At 33.1% G+C, this 12,582-nt stretch overlaps 1 protein-coding gene across 5 annotated transcripts; it reads left to right on the forward strand.

The window, feature by feature from the left end:
* The first annotated feature begins 1,114 nt into the window (after positions 1-1,114).
* On the forward strand, positions 1,115-10,982 carry LOC107010121. 5 transcript variants are annotated; one of them, XR_003576530.1, is made up of 10 exons: positions 1,115-1,219; positions 2,388-2,458; positions 2,542-2,688; positions 3,267-3,394; positions 3,545-3,843; positions 4,189-4,258; positions 4,466-4,595; positions 7,345-7,427; positions 8,139-8,259; positions 8,710-8,802. XR_003576530.1 is itself a non-coding variant. In XM_027914444.1 (9 exons), exons 2-9 carry the CDS (start codon positions 2,395-2,397, stop codon positions 10,675-10,677), a joined length of 996 nt encoding a protein of 331 aa, XP_027770245.1. In that variant the 5' UTR covers positions 1,115-1,219; positions 2,388-2,394; the 3' UTR covers positions 10,678-10,982. The 5 variants fall into 5 exon arrangements, 3 of the variants coding, with proteins under 3 accessions (XP_027770245.1, XP_027770247.1, XP_027770246.1); XR_003576531.1 differs by lacking the exon at positions 7,345-7,427; XM_027914444.1 differs by lacking the exons at positions 4,189-4,258; positions 4,466-4,595; positions 7,345-7,427 and adding exons at positions 10,382-10,503; positions 10,656-10,982.
* Positions 10,983-12,582: the final 1,600 nt, after the last annotated feature.

Consider the following 12,582-nt stretch of genomic DNA (forward strand, 5'->3'; position numbering starts at 1 on the left):
AAATCTCTTGTCACTAAAGGTCGATTGGTTGAAGCTTTTAAAGCAAATTAATACAACATTTTTATAAATGGTTGAAAGCTTTTAAAGCTTTGAAATCATTCACAGAAATCATATATACAATTAATACAACACTTTTATACAATCAGATTAATAAATAATGACAAACTTATGTTTACACTGATTTTCTTTCTAATGTACAAATACTACATCAAAAAAAGTATATAATTGTACCCTATGGGTTTTCATTTTAAAAAAATTATATATTTTTTCAACATATACATTACTTCAGTATTTGTATATGCAAAATTAGAAATCACAAAACGTATACTACACAACTATATCACAGGTAATGCAAATAGATACAAAACTAAAATTTCATACTTATATACAATTAAATAACACGACCTTTGTATACAAAAAAATTTAATATACAACTACAAATTGAAATTACTGCTACAACATACTGCCGTTTATAATAAACATTGAAACCAGTTTTCAAAAGAAAAACACTCCAAAAAAAATTATATACACTTATGTTATGGACATATACAATTCTCAACACACTAAGGAACGCACATATATCCAAATTTGTAAATCTAATAGAACATTGTATAATTATTGCAATAATAAACATGAATTTTCATCCAATGAACCATTACCTGTATTCGAATATACAAAAAAACAAAAAAAATAGATGAACTGCTGCTTCGTCAAAGCGCAGAAACAAGTTTATCTTGTTTTCAATTGCTGTATACTTCTAATTTTTGAATTTTTTTTTGAATTTGAACGTTTACCTTAAATTATGACATTATCTAAATTTATTGTTAGCTTGTTTAACGCTTCAGTTACAAACCACTTTTTCAAAAAGAAAATTGTAAGAAAAATGTTATATACAAAATTAAAGATACCTAAATAACTAAACTATATCCATAAAATATAATTAGGTAAACTATACCCATATAATATTATTTAATCAATTAAGTTTGTCATATATAAAATTTTTCCAATAATATTTCAATAAAGTATGTCGTAAAACACCTACTCTAACCTAAAGGTATTGGGCCTACAAGACCCAAGTTTATCACAATATACACTTTACCATATAAATAACCTATTTACATTCTTATTTAATAAAAAATACAAGTTCGATAACTACTGTGATTTGGCTTAAACTTGTATGCTTCCTTGTTTTCTGTGATTTCTGCGGACTCTCAGTCTGGTAAGATCATATTTGAAATTTGAGAGTCTTCTTTGATGTTAATGGGTGTTTTATCGTGATTTTTAATTACTTTTTTTCATGGATGATGTATTTGTTTGTTCAATATAGAGAATGAAACACAAAGATTGATTTGAGTTAAGCTAATAACTAACTAATCTAGTGATGGAGTTACACAGACTTTCATTGACCATCAAAATAGTAACATATAAACCCTAGTTATGCTGAGATTATTTGTATCATGTTGGGTATATTTGGTTTGGTGTATTAATGGTAGTTTTGCCTTTTAACTGTGTTTATCCGTATATTAATAACCCTTGTATTGCTTATAGCCTAATAGCATGGTTTGCAATTTATCAGTTATACATCATAGGACATGGGCTGAATATCCTACCAACAAGGGATTAATAATACTGATACATAAATTATTTTTCTAATGAATGTGATTAAACAACCCCTAATTCCTAAAGGGCTTAACTGTAACTAAATCAGCTTTAATTAATTTAACTAACTCCCAAAATCCAATGAAAAACCAGGTACAACATCTTACAACTCAACTCCGAATTGTATCATCACCTCCTCTCAAGAACTCCCATGTACAGCCTTGTTGCCTTTTTTGATCATATGTCTACCCACAATTTCTAACGAAGACTATCAACATTGGTAGTTGGGACATAATAACATATTTTCCATTAGGAAACATGGAATGCAGGATATAGAGTGGAAGGCTTCTTTTGTCTGATTTATTTTAGTTGTCGTTGATTCTTTTTTCCTGCTCTATTGTTCCTTCGTGTGTTTTATTCAAATGTGTTTTTTCTTGATATTTTTGTTATATATCCCTATTATTCTTTATGTGTTCTAACCTAGTTCAAGTATCCGACTTTGGTATGTTTTATGGATGTGGTGATGTTTTATTGATATGATTTGGTACAACATATCAAGCCTTTTTTCATCTATTAAAATTGTCACTGCCTTGTTTTAGTTTAGGTTTTTTCATTGTGAGAAGTATTGTCACATAACAGTGGTGATACGGGAGAGTACTTGATATGAAGCAGTGATGTTGAGATCAGATATCCAACTTTATTATTATTATTTTGATCCCGTATGAGTATTTCTGTTATATCTAATCATTGAGATAAATTTATAAGAGTAAAAGTGACTTACTTTGTAGGTAAATTATGAGTTTTCATGGTATCAGAAGGGAGCGGGTGACTCCTTGGAAGAGGGCGCCAAAGGCGCACCGTGAGTTTCATAAAAATTTTCTTCTATTTTCTTTTGATATTAAAATTCATTTGTTTATGTTGTTTTGTTGTGAAATAATATAGGTCCTGATGTTGAAAGGGAATCAATGAATAACAAACCAAAGCGACGAAGATTTTATTTATATCCGCAAAATAGGCACTTAGATGCTTACACGAATAGGGCTGCTTTAACAGTTTCCAGATCTGTCGTCAGTCTTGAATCATACTCTGGTACTTGTTCATAAAAAAATCTTTTATTTTCTCATAGTTGCTTGCTTGGATTCTGATGGACTTGAAATAGTAAATAAAAGAATAAGTACTGCTGGTTCACACTAGATACACTGATATTTCAACAATAAGTCTGTAAAAAACATATCACTAGAACACTGCCAACACCATAAATTATGATTAAACTGATCATAACCTTTCTAGACATTCGAGAGGCTAGAACTCTCCCAGAATTTCCCATTTTTTTTTATTAATCAATGCATGGTATTGGAAAATTGTTGGGGACTGTGATATCATTAGAAGCCCGATAATCCACTCAAAATTGCCAACTTCTATCCTTCTTCTTAACCCATAAAACTAGACTAGAATATGGACTAGTACTAGCTTTAATGATTCCCGCAGCCAACATCTCTTTGATCAAACACTCGATTTCTGCTTTTTATGAATGAGGATATTGATATGGACGAATGCTTCTTGTTTCTTTTATTGCTTGGAGACTTAATCTTTTCACTTTTATTATCTTTAGTCCTAACTTTTGTTTAGGTTTTTCCTATTATTGTTACTTTTGTGTTTATTGTCAGGGGAAGAGATGATATTTCAATGTTCTGGAACTATTGTAGACAGTGTTGACACTTGCAACATAATATTAACCACTGCAAGTCTCCTCAGGTGTTCCACAAATAGAAATTCTGTAGTAGATAATATCAAGGTTGGTATATTTTTGTTATGTTGTCAAATTTGTCTAATAATTTCTTGACCAAATTTGTATTTGTCAATCTCATGATAATTGGTGATCCTTTGTATGTTATTTCTTGCCAAATTTTGCTAGATAAATTGATAATAATAACTATATGTTTAGGTTATCGTGCACCTATTCGATGGGAGATCATTTGATGGTCATATTGAATCATATGACTTCCACTACAACATTGCTGCCATAAAGATTCAATTAGACACACTACTCCCAGTTGCATCCCTGGCTTATTTAAATGATTCCATTGTGATTGATCCAAGCCAACTACAGGGTTCTGAGAAGAAGTCATTTCAACTTCGCCCTCATTCAAATTCATTTGATCTTTTTCCTGGAGTTTCAATTATTGCACTTGGTCGGCTTAATAGGAAGCCATACGATATCATGGCTGCTCCTGGTGAATTCAGGTTGGTGTTTGATTTGAATTTTACTTTGATGCTATCACTTCTTTGAACATAAAGAAGTGGGATTTATGTGTTATCACCTGTTCATTTTGAGTCTTGGTTTGTAATTGCATGCCCTTAGAGAAATGGATTTATTCCTAGTCATTTGTGGTCCATAAGCATCACATCAATGTTTTTGGCGATTTTGCTACTGGTGTATATTTTGACAAAGCATGTCGAATGCATCTTTTGTGCGCACTGGAATCATTTTCATAAGCAGACAAGCCTTAGCTGATTATTGAGAGGGTAGAAATTCCCCAAATCCTTGCTTTATTTTCTAATATCTAAAATAATGGTTGATCATTGTAGCATTGATCGATGTCACTCTGGCGATTTCTACTGTAAAGAGCTTTTCATGACGACTTGCAAAATTACAATAGTAACTTCTTTCACACCCTTCTTTTCTTTTAAAGAAAAACTCTCTTTCACGCTTACATCTTACTTTGGTGGATAGTGGCACTGTTCATTTTGCTTTTGGAAATATTCTTAATCAATGACAAATGATATGCATATTTTATGATATCATGTGTATTTTTAGTAGAATAACTGCTAATTTAGGGATTTCTTGATTCATTCTTTATTGTAGTGCGGTGATGGGGGTCCACTGATTAATCACTATGGAAAAATCATTGGTATCTGCTTTTATGCCGTGGGCTCTTCTGTGTTCTTACCAATCAATATAGCTTCCATATGGTGGGAGCATCATAAGAAATATGGTTATGCTCTGAATCTTTGCCTTTATTGTTTGCTTGTTATGTGGTAGTACCATTTTTCTTTTTGCAACTGCCAGTAAAATACCTGAATCTCATAAATTTATTATTTTGTAAAGCAAGCACGGTGTCTCAAATTGTATAGCTGACCCTATTGACACAACAAAAATTTCTACAAGACATCTTACATTGAACATATTTTGTAGTTATGTAGGTTCTCTACTTCTTGAATGCGGCTTATTATATTGATGTGATTCAAAGGACTTGTTTTAAGTCATTTGTAATTAGTTAATGGTCTTTGGGATGCTTGATGCATTGGAAGCTGCCAAAACAGGCATGTGAAGTGAATATTTGTAGTGAAGTTCAGGAAATAGGAACTCGTTGAGTTATGCAAATTGTACTGTATTTTGTTTGTAGTTCAGAATAGATCTTAAACTGATGTTTGATTAGACAAGGAGAAGCTTAATTGTAGTTTAATGCACATGAGACCTAGAAGTACGGTCTAAATATTATGTTCCACTTGTTTGTGTCATTATGGGGATCTTCTTTTCTTTATATTGTCTTACAGCTATTGTAGTTCAATAAGGTGTTTGGTTGATATTTAATGTTGGTGTGTATATTTCTAACTTCCATGCTGCTGAAGTACTTGCACATCCTGATTTTTTGTTCTCTTTATTTTTGACTCATCTGTTTGAGAAATGACAAATAATTTTCGAATTCCATGTCTAGAAAAATGGAATAGAATGAAATCTGTAGATAATATATGCAATTTTTAAGCTAATACAATTACTAGCAGTGGAGTCCTTGAGTTATTTGAGGCAAGTCTTGCCATGGTGGCTTTTCTGGACTCTTGGTATGTCTCTTGACAATGAATATGCAAGAATGTTGGTTCCATCATTCTAACCAAAAAGTAAATTTGGATCTCCTCGTCTAATTGGGATGTAATTCTGTATTGGATAATGACTTGTACTTTTGTTCAAACCCATTTGCTACTTTTGCTTCACACCTACCTTACAAAAATAAGAAACGGAAAAAATAATCTGCAGCAGAACTCTTTAACCATAGTCGACCTGATGATCTGTGTCATTGTTAAATTTATCTCCCTCAAGTGTGTTATCTTACATCTGCTTCCGTCTCTTCATCCTCCTACTGAATTGAGAAAGGGCAAAAGCAGTTGGTGGCTTGAGAAAACTGCTAGCATTCAATCCAAGAAGTTGTCCAGTGACCATAGAAATACTTTTCACCATGTACTACTTCAAAATAACCAGTCCATCCATGTAAGAACTCAAATAGGTAGCCATAGGAACAAACTTGCCTTTGCGTTTCTGTTTGCTGTGATGGCATTGACAGTGACCAAAATTAGCAGAAGGCTTTTTTTAATTTTTAGATGAGGGTAATTGTACATTCACAAAATCTCATCATCCAAAAAATGACGAGGTGGGAACTTACAATCCACAGGGGGCAGAGTACGTCCTCAATATTTTCTATAAACTTTACATTTTCCGTATGAAATCAACTAAAGCTTCTTTCCCCCACCTTACTCTTGTTTACACGAAACATAGAGAAAGCTGAGGCAATCCATTCTTGATCTTCTGGATGGTGCTCCTTTTGGCTTCAAAACATCTTGCATTTCTTTCTTTATTTATTGTCCACCGAATGCGTATACTGTGATAATCTTCCACCAGTCTTCCTTTGCCCCTCTTCTTCCAATTCCTTTCCAGTTATTTAAAACATTTCAAAAGTAGTCTTGGCATTACCCTACTAGAGAGCATGTTTCTAGTGCAGGAATAAATGGCCATTAATCACTGCTTCTTGGCCACTCAGAAAATACCTTGAGCAAATCTGTTAGCTTCTTCTTTTCAGCACTTCATGAGTTAGACTTGCTCTTCCAATCACAAGCCATGTAAAACAAGAGACTGTGTGAGGAATTTTGATCTTCCAAATTAACTTCCAAGGCCAAGCCCCATTGTCAATGACCAATTATTATTCATGTTCCATTAGCAGGATTACTTTACTGTGAAGACTCAACTGAAATGCCCGAGGAGGTGTTCAGTACCCAAAGCAAACTTGCTACACTATCAACTTCCCAATCATTTAGAGCCCTTCTGGAGATTTGGTCCCATCTTTGTGGGGCCCACATCTGAGAGACAATGACATTTCTTTGTAGGCATATGATATGTAGATCTGGGATAGGGCTTTTAGACTGTCTTCTCCCTTACCAGTGTTCATTCCAGAAATTTGCTTGCATACCATCTCCCAATTTGATGGACATGTTGGTATTAAACTTAGGCCATATCCTTATGATGGTTTTCAACAAACTGTGGTCCAGTGATTCAGTAGCCCATATTTCTCTGCAATGAACCTTCTCCATAACCATTTCTGCAATGGACAAGCGATGTGTAAGCTGAGGTTCTTTAACCAAACCCATTTGATTTTTGCAAGGGGATTGATTTTCCTTTCAACGCTCTTGGGTAAAGGGAACAAGCCCATCATATATGTGGGAATGGTATTCATCACTGATTTTATAAGTACTCTACCTCCGAGGTATAGGTACAGACCCTTCCAACGCCATGCTGATAGGCAGAAAAACAGGAGCATGGGTTGGAGTTTATGGAACAAAAAAATTGCTTATTCTGCCCTCTATTAAACTAGATTATAAAGAAAGGTGAACTACTTTAGTGCTTTAGAAAATATACCTTGAAAATGACTAATATTAATTTGATAAATGAGAAGTTAAATGTTTTCCTGCGAACAGGTTTTGCTTTTATTTTTGAAAGAAAAAGACAAATCAGAAAACTACTATGTCGGCCAGCATATCCTCAATTGATACCTCACGTTGTAAGGTCTTGTTGTGTTACCTAATTCATCATCTTGTAACAACTATAGTGTCGGCTATACTGATCTTATGTAGACCTTAATATCTCTAATATCGCTTAAACTGTCACTAAGTTGTATTTTGGGGTTTCTGAAAATGCTACATATTATAGTCAGTATTGTAATAAGCTTACAAGTTAGTTTTTGATTTAATAAAAAATTACAGTATGGCGATATTAGAAAGTAGGACAAATAAAAGGTCTGAGGATAGGGAAAGATCATGATAAATAATCTGTACACTAGCGTTCTTTTTTTTTTTAAAAAAAAGAACTTATAAACGATTAGCACTCTCTTTTCAGAAGAAAAACCCTCCCCCCGTGAAGTTCAAACAATTGTGTAAAAAAAAAGAATCTTTAATAACTTTTGCAAGTGATTGAATAGAAAATTTTTTCAAAAGAAATAAAATTATAACCTTGAATTCTGGATTTTTTGGTGATTATATATGATGTTGTGCCATTCTCATATCCATACTGGATCTCTGTTTCTTGGTGTGTGTCAGTCCCTAAAATGTTTATTCCTCTTATGGTTTTTCTAATGTTAGCAAATATTTCTTCTACTTGATAATCTGCTTGTACATGCCAAAATATAATGGGGAAAAATGGAGAGAGTTTGTGCTTATTGAAAATCTAAGCACACAATACCTTGTACTAATCTTAAGTTTTATTTCTATCATAGTCAATCACGTCCACCTTGGCTCGGGATGGAAGTAACTAACCTTTATGCAGCTAACCTAGAACTTCTGGAAAGAATTATTCCGAAGTTGCCTGACGTCTTGAAAGGTGTCATTGTTGAAGAGGTATGCTCTCTATTATTAAAGATTTTTTTGTGGAGAATTGATCTCTTAGATGCTATTGATGCCCCCTCTATTTTATGATTGCTGAAGTAAGTAGGGATGTCATAGCACTACGGTAGAATAGGCCAGGTCTGGGTGCAAGACGTTGGGTGCAAGACGTTCTGATGGATGTGAGGTGCCTGTTTGTATAAAAGGGGGCATAAAAGAACAACTCATCAGTCCCAAACAAGTTGGAATCCTCATTGTCAATGTTTTTAAAATTATTATAAGGAATTGTATTTAGAGGATCAACACTAAGCAAGAGAAATGAAGTTACAAATTAACTCTTCACAAAGTTATTATGAACTGTTTCTAAAAGAGTCAAAGTTATTGTTCAACCATGTATGCTGTTAGTTCAAATTTTGTTAAATTATTCTTTCTAATTGCTGGATAATTTGATAAATTGTCGTTTAGGTCGTACCTGGTTCTTCTGCTGAATCCGCTGGGGTAAAACACAATGATGTTATAGTTCATTTTGGTGGAACAAGAATTCACAGTTTCTTGGAGGTAAATTATTACCTTTCCTCTTGTAAAACCTTTCTTCTCGTTTTTACTTGGAGGTACGTTATTGCCTTTCTTCTTGTTATAGTTAAGAGTGTATTTAATTGCATCATTTAGAACCTTCATTAAGCTAGGGAGAGAGAACTATTCACAGGTCACTTTTCCGCCTTGTTGGAGTAGTGATTGTGGATATGGTTGTTCATTATTATGGTTCAATACAAAATTACTAATTTTCATCAGGATACGGTGGTTGCTTCTTCACAAGTTTAGTCCTTATATCTGTTAGCATGTTCATCTGTATCATCATAGTTGAATCTTTTTACTTGCTTTCTGTTTATCATCCAATGCAGTATGCAAAATGTCTTATCATGCATGTTGTTTTTTTGTCATTTAAATGGTGGATGCTATTGTTGTTAATGTTCATATCTTACTATTGAAACCAGTAGACCACCCTTCCATCTGTAGCTAAGAAAGGGCTGTTATGTCGTGGTTCCAAGGATGCTAATTATTCTTTTCCCCTTTTCATTTACAGCAGTTCTTACCTCTAATGCCAGGAAGGCATTAGTTGGTCTAAAAATTTATAAATTGTTTTTAGTTTCTGTGAGATAGTAAAATTCACTTGTTTTCATATTTCAGTCTTCCTATGGTCTGTTTGGGAGTTGGGACATGAGCTATAAATTCACTTGTTTTCATATTTCAGTCTTCCTATGGTCTGTTTGGGAGTTGGACATGAGCTATGCTTTAATCTAGCCTATATTTGGTAGCTCTATGAATGTTGATTTGTATATTCTTCATCTTGTCAACTGTATTACATGTTGGAATTTTCAACTATCTGGCATCTGGCAACTCTACCAGTCGATGGTTTACAGGTCAAGAATAAGTTATTCTGGTGTTTTTATTTGTACACGACTCATAGTCGCTAGATAGCAACATATGGTTGGAACATAGCAAATGTAAAAAATTAGTGAAGAAACTTATTCAAGTGTGTTTTCCCTCTTTTTTTTTGCACGATTGTCTAGGACATAATAATCACTTCATTTGCATTAGCTTTTTGGTTATGAAGATAGTTGTCATTTAGTTGTATGGTATGTTTTTGAGACTGCCTTTGTACACCCACTCAATCCCACTTATTATGCATGTTAAAAGTATGAATTTCCCAACAGTAAAAAGGGATGAATTGTTAGGCCAGGCTATGGCTAAGCCAACAAATCTGAGGCCAAGCCTGGATTTTTATTAGGTCTAATTGATGCTATTACTAGTTGAATATTGGGTTCCTTTACTGTACCTAAATGCTATGTTGCTCGGACTCTTCAAAAATGTTGATGGGTGCGTGTTGGATCCTCCAAAAATACACAAGTGCGATAACATTTTTGGAAAGTTCAAGCAACATGCTTAAAAGGCTTTCATGTGCTACTCTGCCAAAAACCCCTCCTTTTCTTCAAGTTGATCAATGCAACTTAGTAAATGTACTTTGATACACACAAACACTATCAACAAAAACAAGGAGTAAAGAAACATGCGATAAAAAATGCAATGTCTTATTGGTATTAATAATCTTATCTTTTCTTATTCAAATTGTCATTAGCTATTTGAAAACATGTGGAATAATGTTGGAGAATCTATGGAGTTGGCTGTGATAAGAGCAAGTCATGATGTTCCTGTACATCTTAGGATGGTGGAGGAGGTCACATCAGATAAATTATACAGGTATCATCTTCTTCTTAACAAACAGAGGTGTAATTATGTGAACTAGGAACGTCTCATGCTACAGGGAGAACTTTATTAATGGAACTGTTGTTTCTCATTTCATTTTTGTCATTTTTCATGATGATTAATAATCATTCTCTACATTTTTTCAGATGGCCACTTTGGAAGGAATGATGATGTATGGTGGTTCTAACATGCAATGCGAATTAAGCTAGTTGATCAGTGCTAACTTGAGTCTGCTATCTATTTTTGGGAACACTTTTTGGAACCCGAGATAACTTAAAACATTTTCTTTTTGTATATTATGTTCTCCATGCATTTTGTTGCATGTGTTTACAGCAGAAAATCTAGTTTAGTTTTGTTATATGGATAACAGTTATTCTACTGAACTGCAATTACTGGGTTCCCATTGTGAAAAAACTAAATCATTGGCTAGATAGAGATATTAAGTGAAATTCGGAAAGTGCATATCAAACTTTTGCTACAATTGCCAGTACTCCCTTTTAGATAATAATTCTGAATTACGAACCAAAGCCTGAAAAAGAAAATTGCTTCTGAGTAAGGTTAATCTCGGCGTTTCTTCGAACAAACGCTTGAAAGTATCTTCGGTTTCAGATTGGACAATAGATGACATTTGGTGTTGGTATTTGAATCGCAAGTTGTTCTATGGAAACAGTTGAAAGTGAACAACTTGTCGTTTTCGTGTGCTGTCGAAAATGACGAGTTTATGAAAACGTGAAGTTACTCGCCCTAGACCTAAATAACCCCTTAAACTCAACCCAATATACGAGGACACACGAATTTGATTACACATTGTGTCAAGTTTAAATGGTTATCTAGGTATTTAGAGTGAAAAATTTGTAAATAGATAACCATGAGAAATATGAACAGAAGTAATTCAATCTTTAATCAAAACCACACTTCTGCGTTATAAGAAGCTAACAAATATTACAAAGCGCGCAAGTAATGTCTTCTTCTTATACTAATAATAGGTCATTAAGCCAAACACATTTGGCAACAATCAATTTGTAACAGGTGCAAATTGTAGCAAATATCCTATTGTCTTATAGGTGCAATACAAGTTCAACAAGTAGCCAATACAAGTAAAATTAGAAGGATAATTCTATTATCCCAAACTTATTTAAATAATTTTCTAGCCCTTTTCAGCCTACATGGCACTATCTTCTAGCCCAGCAGGTGTTGACTATTTGTTTCAAGCTATTTGTTTGATAAAGCTTATGTTTGTCTTCTCGCCCTTTCCGCTTTCGTATAGGGAAATGGTTGCTTGGGGTGTTGATTTGGCATCTTCAGCTACAGTGTCCACATCCACTCAAGTGTACGGCATCTGCCTAATCAAATCAAATTCTCTAAGAAGACCAAAGAAAACAGAGTGTTTGGAAGAAAAAAAAGTGATGCTACTCTTTTCCATTCTCTGGGAATGGCCATAACAGCGCTCACTTTTTTTTTCTAGTAACCTGCACTTTTGCAATTTTTAAATTCAAATTTTAAAGTTATAAAATTTAAATTTCAAACTCTTAAAGTTTGAAATTTTTAAATTCAAACTTTAAAGTTATAAAATTAAAAATTGACAATATTAAAAATTAAATTTAATACAATAATATTAAAAAACAAATTAAGGCGAATAGCCTATATTTTTATTAATATTTATTTGATATTATAATTACATTTATAAAAATATTAGTAGAGTATTAAAAGATTTAATCTACACAACCACCTTCTAGGAAGGATTCTGTTTGAATTAAATATCGAATTATCATATTTTTACTAATAGTTGGTGCCACCATATGAATCCCTTCGTAAATCATTCAACATTTCTTTAGTAACATGTTCGGGATTTAGTTGAATAAAAAGATTATTGGCTAGAAATATGATCCTGTCTCTTCAATAGTAATTCTTTTGCTTTTATGTTGGATTAAATTTTTGATTATCTCTTTCCAAATAGTTATTTTTTAGTACATTTGATTTAAAAAATTTTCTTCTGAATGTCAACATTATAAAACTAAAAATTTGTGTTTTTCCTTATTATCTTTGAGTATTAACAAAAAAATAAAATCTACT

This window comes from Solanum pennellii, chromosome 2 (genome assembly GCF_001406875.1).
Source record: "Solanum pennellii chromosome 2, SPENNV200".
Taxonomy (NCBI): domain Eukaryota; kingdom Viridiplantae; phylum Streptophyta; class Magnoliopsida; order Solanales; family Solanaceae; genus Solanum; species Solanum pennellii.

Excerpts from the sequence above, each read along its gene's own strand:
- LOC107010121 (XM_027914444.1), top strand. The coding sequence starts at position 2,395 with ATGAGTTTTCATGGTATCAGAAGGGAGCGGGTGACTCCTTGGAAGAGG. Across the intron at positions 2,459-2,541 it reads GAGGGCGCCAAAGGCGCACC|GTCCTGATGTTGAAAGGGAA; the intron begins GTGAGTTTCATA and ends GAAATAATATAG. Across the intron at positions 8,260-8,709 it reads AAGGTGTCATTGTTGAAGAG|GTCGTACCTGGTTCTTCTGC; the intron begins GTATGCTCTCTA and ends ATTGTCGTTTAG.